Here is a 13,705-nt window from a genome sequence, read left to right as displayed (position 1 = left end):
TCTAAGCATATGTGTAGCTGGCTGTTACTTTTCTCCACAACGAGGGAGCTCACCTATTCTGTTGGCTCCTCAATTTTTTGTATTACTTGCGTTGCTTCCATACTTGCAAGCTCAGCCTTGAATTTATCATGAAGTGCAAATAGCACCTTTCTACATGGATGGATAACTGGAGGGACCTGCTTGTTTATCTGGATTATATGTTCACTCTGCAAGCAATCCAACCCTTGAAACAGGTCATGATATCCCTTAAAGAGTGCCTCATAGCCAGGTTCAGTATGATCTTGTAGCGAGAGTACCCATTTCACCAGACTGAGTTTATCACATGCAGCCAGTCCTAAAACTGGTGTCACCTCTTTTGACACTACAATGAATGGGAGCCTGTTCATGGTGTTTTTATGGTTGATGTTAGCAATGCGCCTCCCCTTCACTGGTATATTTGTTCCAGAATAACCAGTTTCTTCTACTTTTGTTAGCCCCGGTTTTGGTCTTATTTTCAGTCTCACTATCTTGTTCAGACAGAATATTAACATGAGCTCCTATATCCAGTTTCAGTGGAATAATAGTATCCAGTCCCTCTCATCAGGCTTGCTAGATGCCAATGCATCTATGAAAAACTCCTCAACCAGATTGTCTTTAACTGAATACACTTGACCTTGCTGCATTTGGGATCTGCAGCATTTTGCAAAATAATTATTTTTCCTTCATTTATGAGAGAGTTTCCCAAAGATATCACACTGTTTGGGGCCAGGCTGCCATCTATACCTTCTACATGATTGTCTGTACTCAGTCTTCCCCCAGCAGTAGTTTTCATAATGAGTGGTTCCACTCTTTGATTTGACCTACTCTGGCTATATTCTTTTGTACTCAGTACATGAATAACCCCTTGTGGTGAGTCCAGCTCTTTGGCTTGTGCTTTCACAGTTTCTGCAGCCCTGCATATTTGGAGAGCTTTTTCTAAAGTTAAGTCTCTTTCACAGAGCAGTCTCTCTAACACATAGTCTTTAATGCCACAAATGATTGTATCTCTAGCCAGAGACTCTGTCAGCTCACCAAAGTCACAAGTTTTACTAAGTTTCCTTAATTCTGTGACATATTGCCCTACCATGTCATCAGTTTTTTGCATGCATGTAAAAAATGTGCGTCTCTCAAAGGTTTTGCTGCTTTTTGGCATGCAATACTTCTCAAATTTAGTCAGTATTTTACTTAACTTCATGCTTCCACCTTCCTCAAACTTAAAGTTGTTATAAATATCCAATGCTTCTTCCCCAACAACATGCAAAAAGATAGATGATTTTGTTTCATCATTTTTCTCCTCTGTCCCTATGGCCGCTAAATACAATTCAAATCTCTGTCTGAACTTTTTTCCAGTTCTCTGCAACACTGCCTGACAATTGCAGACTGGATGGAGGTTGCAACACATCCATTTTTGGCTAGTCAAGCTACTACTGTGCTCACCAAATACATGCAAAAGCCTCTGTGCCATCCTCCCTGTGCTTCTCTGGTGCCTCCCTTTGTCTCTGTTTTCAGTTGCAAACACAGGAGTTAACTTCAAAATGACTGCAGTTTCCTTCTCATTCAGCACTTCTGACACCATGTAAAGATCTTGGGGTTCATTAAACAAACCAGTGAATGAGAAAGGAATAAAACTTTAATCAAACAAACTGAAGAGCTTTGGTAATCTGCTGCACACAGCCATGCGGTGTTCCCAACCCCTCCCTCCCCCACTCACAACACAGTCCCTTACAAGGGAGCATCTCCACATCACAATCTTTCATAAACGTATCTCTATAGCTTCCAGAAGAACTTTGTTGAAATTGAACTGAATCAAACTGAGGCTGCAAAGTCTTTTCCAAACCAGGGCAATTAAACTGTGCAGAGGGTTAATCCATGAAGCCACAGTTCAATCATCTTTTAAATGTCAAAGGAAAACGAGTCTGTAGGTCTCAACTAATCAGTATTTGTCCACATCAGAAGAAATACCACACACTGAAACCTTCCGGATAGCGTCTCCTCCTCAGAGTTCCAGGACCGAAAAAACACCTGAAGACTGAAGGATATCTACCAAATTATATAGGGAAATTACCATGGAATCTGCCCATTCTATGCCTAAACACATTTCTTTTAAAAGTTGTCGGTTACTTTTAAACTGGAATCAATTCTAAAATGAGACTGCAAACTCTTCGAGATAGAAACTGTCATTCTGCTCTCCTTAAATTCTCACTTCACACCCACAACTGTGGTACGTGAGCACCTAGCAATGGTCTTTCCGTTTCTTCTGTGTTGTGCCTAGTTTATTCCTTGCCACAACAGCAGCAGCACAACATCCTACAACTGATCTGGTTTCCACTGTATATCAATATTTAAGTATCAGTTCCAGGCACAGTGAATGGTTGGTTTTGATCTGCCAAAAGCCCTGGAACCCTAGCCATGTTTAAATGACAATACATTATAGGGAGGAAAAGTTGTTTAAGATACGAAGAGTGACCTGAAGAAGAGAAAAAAGGTATTAACAATAGTTAACCTTACATTTAAACATTTATTCTTTGTGTCTACAATTCCAAAATGGACTCCATAAAACTGGTCAGAACTCCACCATTTTAACAAGTTATGACAGCGTTTTACAGTTCTCATTACAATACAATCACCGTATTTAAAAGGAAATCATATATTCAGCTCTCATGACAAGCAGGCTACCAGTACAAAGCACAAAGTGACCGTGTCTACCTAATGTGTCTACAATAGAGGTGGGCAAACTACGGCCTCCTGCCAGGCCCCTCAGTTCCTGGCCTGGGAGGCTAGTTCCCAACCCCTCCCCCGTACCCTCAGTGCGCCACCAGCGCAATGCTCTGGGCAGCCGGGCAACAGAGTTGCAGAGCCACAGCCTGACCCCGTGCTCTGGCCGGCGTGGCTGTAGCACTGCCAGCCACCGGTGCTCCAGGCAGCGCGGTAATGGGGCAGGGCGGGTTGGATAGAGGGCAGGGGAGTTCGTGGGCTGTGCTCAGGGGTGTGGATAGGGGTCGGGGCGGTCAGAGGGCAGGGAACAGGGGGTTGGATGGGGCAGTCAGGAACGGGGGGGAGGGGGGGTTGGCTAGGGTGGCAGGGGGCAGCCAGGGGTGGGAGGTCCGGGGGTGGTGGATGGGGTACGAGTCCCAGGGGAGCCGTCAGGGGATAGCGGGGTCGGATAGGAGGCGGGGATGGGCCACACCTGGCTGTTTGGGGAGACACAGCCTCCCCTAACCAGCCCTTCATACAATTTTGGAAATCTGATGGGGCTCTCAGGCCAAAAAGTTTGCCCGTACCTGGTCTACAATCTAGTAAAATATTTGGCATTTCCTCAGTTTGAAAAGAAACCATCTGATATGCAGCATAGACAATTTTCAGTATAATCCTCTGTGACACACTTAAAAAATCGTTTAACATGAGCGGCAAAATGTAATTTTTATATACGAGAGGAAACAAGTAAGGCAAATATTTGGACACACCATCTGTTCAAGGCAAAAATTTTACTTATCATTAGTTGGCACTGCATCAAAAGTTGCAATGAAAATCTTAACATTACACAATTAACATTCCACTGGCATTAGCTCATGTTCAATGCTCTTTCACCTCAGTCTACTGCTAGTAAGTGGATTTAAAGTGTTTAAATTCCAGAAATTATTGCCCTAAGTCAACAGTTGACGATTTGATTATGCCTTTTCACATTGAATATAATTTGCCAATATTTTCTTGTCAGTGTTTCAAGTTACTATTCCCTTCTGTATTTTCCATTTTAAACCATTCATAACCACCCCTATTATCCTGAAACTCATTGCCTTCTGAAAGTTGACAGGTGAGCATTTCTCTAACCAGGATAGAACTTCTGCATACATTTGAGATTGACTTGATTAGGCATTGCAGAGAGAGTGGGCTTTCAGGAAGTAGTGGGTTTTTTGTTTGTTTTAAATAAAACCTATTTGTGTAAAGCTATCTCCCAAGAACAGATGGGGCCTGAAATATAAGATTCATTATATTCTAAATAGGACCTAGTACATAGTCCTATTTTTCAGAATGCAGAGCAAGCTTGAGGAGTTATTCCCTTCTCCATGCCTCAGCTCAAAGGATTAACAGAATTAGAAGCTCTGTTGGCATGCAACTGTTCCAAAGTTTGTAAACTTAGGCCTGGTCTGCACTTAAAATTTAGCATAGCAATGGCACTCAAGGGCATAAAAACAACATAGCAATGGCACTAAGGGGCATAAAAAATCCACACTTTGAGCACCATAGCTATCCCAACCTAATCCCCAGTGTAGACACAGCTAGGTCGATGGAAGAATACTTGTGTTGACCTAGTTTCCATCGACTGGGGAGGTGGTGTTCCCACAGAGATAAAAACACCCTTCTATCCCTGTAGGCTGTGTCTACACTACAGAGTTATGCCAGCACAGCTACTGGGCTGTAGCTAGGCCACTATAGTCCCCATAGCATACACATGGCCTTAGTCAGTCAAACAGTTCGGGTCCAAGGAGGTTCCAAACTGAGAGCAGAATATTTGATTCGATTATTAGGTTAGTTTGCATGTCAAACAAACATATATGATCTTTATCACTTCAGAACAAAACAGTATACAGTACAATTTCCACGTCAAAGTTTTAAAATGTGTTCTAGAAACTAAAACCAAGATTTTCAAAACAAGGTGCCTAAAGTTTTGTTTAAGTTCATATTTAGGCACCCAGAGTGGCCTGATTTTCAAAAGCACTGCACACCCAGCAGCTCCCCTTAAGTATCCAACTGCAAATTGATCAGCTTTCTAGTACAATACCACAATAGGCTGAAATCTCATCTACCTCACTTTTGTCAAGAACTGAAGGTGGCGCGGGGGAAGGCTGAGTTATTATACCTTGTTCACATGACAATATTTTATCTTGCTTTAACATTTAAACAATCAAGCTAGCTGCTGACATCTTGTTGATCATGATAAATTGTGTTCTATATAATGTCTGCTAAATGGCATTAATTCCTTATCCCAGCACATAAGAGTACGGGTGCAGGATTTAACCACATTTAATTGTGGGATGCCGAACATGGTGTGTCTTAATTGAGAAGGACTAGTCAGATCTGCACCAACTAACTTATTTCTTCATAATCACATTCAAAACACAATAAAGACAAGGCCTTAAAACCTACTGCAACTTCCACCAAGGAATTACAAAAGGTGAACGCAAACCAAAATAAAACAGGCCTCTAACTATTCATTTTCATACTTTCAAATGCTGTATTTTAGCCTTAATGTTTCAGTTATATAAAAAGAAGGAAAAAGTGTGACAACTGAAATGTTCTAGTAAGATTTTAATTCTATGTTTCACATACATACACATGAAAAGGAAAAAATCAAATCCCCAAATCTTGCCTCTGAGAGAAAATTTTAAGATTAAGGTAAAGCTATAAACAACATCAAAGTAAAGCCTTACTATATTTATGTCTTTCCTTCTCCTCACCTCTTTTTGGCCACAGATGTGCGTCATTTTCCAAAATACAGGCTCAATGCTGCAGAGACTCATGAAAGTAAATACAGTTTACTTGAATTACGGACATGAGTGGTTATAAAAAGTTTCTTCCATTCTGAAAGCTCCCCCTGCTCTAAGTGACATTTGCTACACTCAAAACAAGGAGTACTGGTAAAACTGCTAATCTCTCCACACAACAGAACTTTAAATGCTTCCATTGTACATCAATAGTATTAAGTTAACTTATTACTGGAAAATATTTAACATTTAGGGGCCTCTGTGGTTTTATTTGTTTCACAATGTTGTAACAGAGGTTACCACTGCACAATTACCAGAAAGAAACTTCCCCCCATATAGCATTTAAGAACCTAAATATGAAATGCAGAAATAGGCACTAAATAAAATATTTCAACTTTTCTCTTAAAATAAAAATCTACAATTAAACTTTGCATACTTTGAGCTCATAAAATCCAGAGCAGATAAAAAAACATCATCTTCTATGACATAAGGAAGACAGCTGGCCCCATCTGTTTCAAAGTAGAGTGGAAATCTAAAGCTTCTGCACTATACTTACATGTGAGGACTGAGTTCATAAAAGTTTCTGTTCCTGTATTCTTCAACTTTCTCTGGTGAATAAATGGGTAGCGATCTATATGGGTTTATTGATACAACCACACTGCCAATGTATGTCTGTAGGAGAAAAATAATGCAGAATACAGTGTTTTAATACTCAAAAGTGAGATTTTATTATGACCCGTCCTTTAAAAAAATCAATTTTTGCTTTTATATTTAATTCTTCAGTTCTATATGTCAGGAAAACATTCAACATTTGCTGAGGAAAAAAAACATTTTTTACAATGAATACATTCAAAACATGTATATACTAAAAGCCCCTCAAAATCTCTCTCAGTTAAGGGCTCTTAGGTACTACAGAGATAAAAATAATAAAAACAACAATACTGGCAGACTCTTTAAGCAGCTCCTTCTACATTGTACAGGCAGACTGCTCCTAGTTTAACTAAGTGGGGATTAATTTTTGAAAGAATTATCAGGGATCTGCTGCTCTGCATAAGGGAACGATGTGTTTATATAAAATCAAAATGAACTAGTTCTATATATTTTCCTAAACAATGTTTAAATGTTACACAATTCCAACTAGTCTTCAATATTTAAACGGAAAACAAGACAATTTAGTTTAATTTTTCAGTCCAATAAGCCAAGCTCAAAGTAATTATTTAACTTTTTTTTCATTAATAGAAAGCCTTATTATTAATAAGGTGCATCGGTTAGCAAATTTCTCCATTATGTATGTGAGTGCACATAAAGTGAAGATGGCATAAAACAATGAGCACTTTGTTACATGATGTACAAAACAGAAATTACTCATTGTTCATTAATACTTTATGATGTTCTGTCCACAGAACAAACACACACTAAAGCTGCACAAACATGATTTAAAGATCAGAGTATCAAAAGGTTTCCACTAAGTGTTTCAGATCAGCTACTTACCAATATTTCCAATGTTAATACTGCTGAAATGACATAGCACATAGAATCATAGAATATCAGGGTTGGAAGGAACCTCAGGAGGTCATCTAGTCCAACCCCCTGCTCAAAGCAGGACCAATCCCCATTTGCCCCATATCCCTAAATGGCCTCCTCAAGGGTTGAACTTACAACCCTGGGTTTAGCAGGCCAAAGCTCAAACCACTGAGCTATCCCTCCCCTAGGCAGAAGCCAGATTATCCAACAGGTTGGGTGATACCAATTCAGTTTGAAATGGAGACCGGAACTCAAACTCTGGGAGTCCAGTCCTTAGGAGCCCTTAACTTAACCATACACAAACTCCTCAAGAGCTTTAAACTCTCCTCAGGACTAAAGTCTACAGCAAAACTGTATCCGCAGAGCTACAGCCCTATGGTACTCCTATAGCTGTGAAAGAGCTTAACGTCAAACCCTTGCGCTATGTCTACGCTAGGAGCGAGGGGTGTGATTCTCCTGCTCATGTACACAAACTCGTGCTAGCTTTCATCAAGCTGCCGCAAGTATAAATAGTGACGTAGCCACGGTACCACAGGCAGTGGCAGTGGAGGCATGGCAAAGCCATGCCGAGTATATACCTACTGGTTTCAGGCAGACTGGTACCCTGCATTATTCAGCCATATATCTCCACTGCTGCTACCCTGATTTTTATACTCACAGTAGCTTGATGAAAGCTAGTATAAGTATGTGTATACAGCGTAGAGGAATCGCACCCCAGGTCATAATGTACATGTAGCCTCATAGGAGCTTCAAAGCTACAGCAACCTGCTATAAATGGGGAGGTCTGTCAAGTCAGGATACAAATAAGTCAGAATTCTTCTGTAGTTTTTCACTTAAAGACTTAGGTATAGCTTTTATTGTACAAATTCTATGTGTAGTTGCAGTCATCCAGATAGACTTTGAGAGGAAAAGTAGGGACAGATCAGTCTTATCTCACGCTGTTTTGTTTATTACAGCACTCTTAACACAGCATGATACAATATAACTGTAGCACCTGGACAGAAGATCAGGGCTCCCATCCACGTAGTGCACAGCAGTCTGCATCTAAGTACTACTGCAAGATCACTGGATTCTGATGCACTGGTGTGGCAGACTGGAAATTTTGCAAAACATATCGCAGACTCAGCAAGAACATACTACTTCAGCATGCATTGAAACCCAAGTTTCCGGTATCCTTCTTCACAGCCATTAAACACAATTTAAACAACAATAAAATTATATTATGGGACATAATTATCCATCAAGTGGTGGATTCCACAGCAAATGTAATCAATGCAGAATCACAGAATATACATACTCCAGGTAGTGGGTGTCACCCTTGTTATTCACCATTCAAGAACAATAAAAATAATATATATAAATATCAGTAGTATTGTCATAAAAAAAAAAAAAAGAGGCAAAAGATTTCAGACCAAGATTTTAAAGACTGATGAGGGATTTTGGGTGGTTCACCTTAACACTGAAATGGGCCTAATTTTAAAAAAACTGCTGATCACACACCATCCGAAAACAAGGTCCCTTTAAAGCATCACCGGTTGAAAACCGAAAAGCTGATGCAACCAAAATCAGTCACTTCTTTAATATCTTTTCCATCCATAGTACTTATATGCCCCTCCGTATTGGAGTGCCTCTCAATCTTTAATGGATTTATCCTATGAGATAAGGAAGTACTATTATCTCCATTTTACAGACTGGAACTGAGGCACAGAGAAACTAAGTGACTTGCCCAGGGTCACATAGAAAGTCTATGGTGGAGCAGGGAATTGAACCTAGGTCTCCCCCATCCCAGGACAGTACCCTAATCACTAGGCCACCCTTCCTCTCTGGCCTTATATGTTGGTCTTTATGCCCAGACTGATACTGTCCTTAACTTTGCTCTTATGCGAGATTTAATCAGTGGGTGTTTTTTTTTTATCTCTACATAGGCATCCAAAACAAGTAAATGCTTTTCCCCATATTAAAAAAACTAAATGTTTACCATCTGGCAAAAAACAAGTTCACTCTTAAGCAGAAATCTTGAATGTCATGTTTCACCACAGACCATATTTGTATAGTCATTGTAAATCCGTGATAAAGGTTGCCAGCATCTTTCGCCCCATTTAAAATGGAGTTGCACAAATGACACTGCCTACATAAACAGAAAGTTTCAATTTGTGTCTTCTAGACACTCTTGTAGTTTATCTTTGCAATGCTTGTTGCCTACAGAATGAATCAGTAGAAACCACTGTTGACAATTCATTATACAGCTACAGCTGCCCTGAGATGTAATACTTCACTAATTGTGCGTAAAACTTACTATTTCTAAATAAACCCATACCTCATCTGTTTTAGAGCTGAACATATTACTTACCAACAGAATATTTTTCCAGTCAGAAAATATCAATTCATCAAAAATCAGTCTTCTGCGGGAAGGTGTTGATTTGAACAGGCTTATCTAAACAAGACGTTACCGCACAGCAAGCCAAAGCGTGAACCCTCAGTGCACTAGTTTGACGCGCAGTAACCGGATGCTGCTACAGCACCCAGAAAGTTCCAGAGCAGTAACATCCTGTGTAGATAAGCCAACTGAAATTTAGAACCAACATCCCTGGTTTACTGCCAGGTCACCCACCTTCCTCCCCAGTTCCTAGGCAGCGTACCTAGCAAGCTATTAGGGAACATGGGCACAACTGGCTGCCCGGTCTCATGGCAGTCCTCCTTGGAAGACAGGCAGCAGATCAAAAAAATTCCATTCTCCCACACCAGAATCTTTTCCCTCCGGCAAAAAAAAGTTTCACCATTTTCTTTTCTTTTTTAACCCTTTTTCCCCGATTCAGGATGTTGGGGGGGAGGCGGGGAATGGGGCGCGGCGGAAGAGGAGACACAACATTTCCAAGTTTTTCACAGGAGGGAAAGACCGTTTTCTGGTCATCTCTAATCTGTTTGCGTTGCCTTGCAATAAAAGGCAAACAGTAATCTTCCACCGTATCTATTCTGCCCCCTGCTTACACAGAAGTTGGGAAGCCCACCAACTGGTAAGTCTATGGATCCTTGCTGAGAGTAACCAAGTAATCTACAAGAGTAACAAGCTCTGCACATATAGTTCTATACAGACTCCGGGTGGAAGATTCTTCATTGCTGAATTATTTAAAGTTTCCTCTCATGTCTCAAAGAATTCTAGAAGATTACTAATGGCAGCAGAGCTCACTGCAAAACCATTGCCAAAAGGCAGTAAAGAGGTAGGCAGGTCTTGAAGGAATTCAGCTGGATATCCACTGTATTATCAACAAGGGTCCTCAAGAAACTGAGGAGAGAGCCCTTTAAGCTATTTCATCACCATAATAATATGCAGTTTAGCTGCTGGAGTTCCTTGAAAAGCTTTAGGATGCCAAGGTAAGGAAGGACAGGTCGAAGAAAGAAACCTTTGATTTTTTTAGTTTTGAAAATAGATATTTAAAGAACATTTATTTAGAACCAGCCTTGTATAGTTAAGCATTGCTTAAATCATGTGTTTTGGGAATGGAAGTCAGCTCTTCAATGTCACACATGTACAATACCAGACAATATAATCCTAAAATAACCAATATTTCAAAAGGTCAAGCAACTATATACAGACAAGGACATACACATTATGCCCATTTTAAAAACTAAGCATGCCAAGAAATCATTGCTTTGGACTAAAAGTGGCTTAGATGAGCTAAAAAGTTTCCTTTTTTTTTTCCTCCTTTAAATGAATACCAGTACAGCAAGAAAGATACCTAATAGTTATTTGCCAGTGGTGGTTGATCAGATTCCACATAACCAGGATGACCACCACATAACATCTTCGTTCCCACCAGAATTCTACTATTAGCAAAAAAAAAAAAGGGGGGGGGGGCTTAATTCCTTGAGTTTGCAATGAATGTAGTAACATTCCAGTGATGAAAACAAAGCATATTTGATGTTTCAGTATAATAAGAAGGCTGGGGAAGGTGGGGCCTTGGCTAGAGCTGGTGAGAGGTCAGGGACTGCCTGAAATTACTGTGGACACCTGCAGTCAAGAGGGGCAAAAGTACTTTTCACAGAACCTTGCAGGAGATCTGTGGAGGACCCTTGCTGCTGAGGAGTGATAGAACTGCTGTGAACTCTGATACCCAGGAAACGAGTATGAATGTGCAGGCCTCCTACTAGAGCCTGTGAAAGACTGAGGATGAGACACAGAGAGGAATGGGTTTGTGGTTCAAGTACTGAAGTACATATATTGGTAAACCAAACCCCAGAAGGGGAGGTTTTATATTGGAACTCTAGTCATATGATTTATCCCAGAGGCACAGAGAGGGGGAAATTGAATCATGGCCTCACACCTGCAGAGAGACAGGTTGAGGCAACCCTGCAAAAGTGGGAAATGTCAAGGAAGGCATCGGAAGCAGAGGAAGGGAACTGGAGCAGCAGGGTAAGAATTTGGGGGGTGGTCTTCAAACTGTTAACAAGAGCACTGGCGGGATAGCCAAGTTGAGATCTGCGCAGGAGGATGCATACTGCCAACAGGGGTTAAGGTTAGGGAAGAGTGGAGATGCAAAGCGCAGCCTGCCACATTGCTCTGTGGCCTCCCTTCTCCACAGCAGTAATGAAGACTTAACCTCAAGCAACTACACACGAAATAGCTACAAACCTTTATACTGTACATGGTAGCCATTTTACAAGAAAAACTGTGTATTGTTTTAGCCTATGCTAGCTTATAACATTACAAGAAAAGTGCTGCGAAACTTGATCATGTCGTGATTAGTTCTTCCACTATTTCTTAAAGCACACCAGTCGCTCCTTGGGACATTCCCCTTTGCTACAGGACATGGCATTTATGCTGGGAATTGTAAACTGTGTTCCCAGGGGATGGTATACTTGCGTGGCTTTACTATGCTGTTGTGTTTGGCTGCAGAGAACTGCAAATGAAGGATTGCTAGTGTGGACACTAACATTTCCAAGAATACAGACCAATTCTAACATTTTAACTATACAAACAAGGTCCAAGTGTACAGAATTCCTTTGATGCTTACTTCTGGGTGAATTCTGACCCAAAACATTACAAATTCTGTGCACAATATTTTAAAATTCAGCATATTTTATTTCTCAAAATAAAACAATATAATCACACCAGTTTCAATTATTTTGGTAATTTATTTCAAAATACCTGTCAGCAACTAGGTCTGTAACAATACAGGCAACAAAAAAGATTCAGGAAATGTTATTTGACAAACAGATTCCTTACTAGGCATATTAATAAAGAACTATGAATAATAATTCATTTAAACTACAATACAGAAACATATTTCCTGCACCTTTCAGAATCAGTGCGTAAGTTTCTGGGAGTCAAGGGTAATGAAGGATCTAAGGGAGATGGAAGTAATGGCTAAGGAGCAGCCTGGGCGTGAATTTGGAGGGTTGTATGTGGATGGTAGACACATAGAAGAAGTTAGGATTTTAGGGGGTGGGGGTCAAGGGAGGGGGATTGTTACGGAGTTGGGAGCCTCCCCCATGGAGACCCTGGGTGACGCCTAGCCTCTCCCATTCAGTCAGGCACATCTGCCCCCATCCCCATGTCCCTGCATCCCCATTCAGCCACTCCTTTGTCCCCATTTGGGCCTGCACCCTGCCAGGTCCAGCCCCTTGTGACCCTTCACCCCCACTCACATTCAGACCATAGCTCAATGCTGTCACCCACTAGCTCCTATACCCTCACTAGCCCTTCTGAACCCCAGTCCATGTGACCCCCCCCAGCAGCCCCATGTGCACCGCTCTGTCTGTCCCCCCCATATCCCTCCTTACTTGGCCCCACTGGCAGGGTGCTATGGAAAGGCAGCCGCTGCTCTGGCCCTGAAACGGCTGCCCTCTCTTCTGGTGCCACAGCACCCCCTGGTGGATGAAAGGTGTAACTGCAACGACTCCCCAGCAGAATCTATTTTCTGCGGGGGAGGAGGGAGATCTGTGGGGGACATGAATTCTGCACATGTGCAGTGGCACAGAATTCTCCCAGGAGTAGATTCTGAGCAGTTCCTGACATTCCACGAAAAACATTAATTGAAATTAAAGGGATTACTATATATCAATCAAACAAATGCCTGACCAAGACTTGCATGGAATCATTCCAGAATTAAGTCACTGATACCACTTTTGACATAATCACAATGAAATGCCAGATCATCATAGCACAATTCTTTTATGGCTGTCTGCAATTCTGTAGTAAAACATCTCTTCCCTTTATCCCCCAGTTGCATGGAAGATGGCACAGGATAACAGCAGCTCTGGTCCATTCAGTGTGGCCAACTCAACTTACCAGATATCAGGAACTGTGATTTGCCTTGGTGACAAGAATTAAGGTCATACTGACATAGCCAACAGAAGGAAAAAAGGCAGCAGCTTTACCTGGTTTGTCAACTTTTGACACAAGCACAGGATGTTGTGGAGTTGGATGGAAATGGAAAATTTGGGTTTGTAGATGAGATGTTGGCTCTAAAAAAACCCCGAGAATTGGAGGAGGCAGTCCTTGTTTCACTATGCACCTGAAGAAATATAGGACGTTGGACATTCTACCAAAATGCTCTGACTGAAGTCACTAATCTGCTGACAGTACTGTAGCCCAAAGCAAAATACAGAACACATTGTCACTGGCTAACTAAATACTGGATGAAAGTATACCTGCCTGGTTTTAAGAACACTATCATACA

General features: G+C 41.2%; 1 protein-coding gene across 5 annotated transcripts in view; it reads right to left on the bottom strand.

Moving 5' to 3' along the window:
* Nucleotides 1–13,705, bottom strand: part of MYO1B (myosin IB) — a 177,913-nt gene that overhangs the window by 116,542 nt on the left and 47,666 nt on the right. For all 5 annotated transcript variants that reach the window (XM_073306214.1, XM_073306213.1, XM_073306216.1 and 2 more), the window contains exon 3: nt 6,058–6,173. In XM_073306214.1, coding sequence (XP_073162315.1) covers nt 6,058–6,173 — 116 coding nt within the window. The remainder of the gene's footprint in view (nt 1–6,057; nt 6,174–13,705) is intronic.

Source organism: Lepidochelys kempii, chromosome 11 (genome assembly GCF_965140265.1).
Source record: "Lepidochelys kempii isolate rLepKem1 chromosome 11, rLepKem1.hap2, whole genome shotgun sequence".
NCBI classification, from domain to species: Eukaryota; Metazoa; Chordata; order Testudines; family Cheloniidae; genus Lepidochelys; species Lepidochelys kempii.
This window is presented reverse-complemented; position numbering and strand designations above follow the sequence as displayed.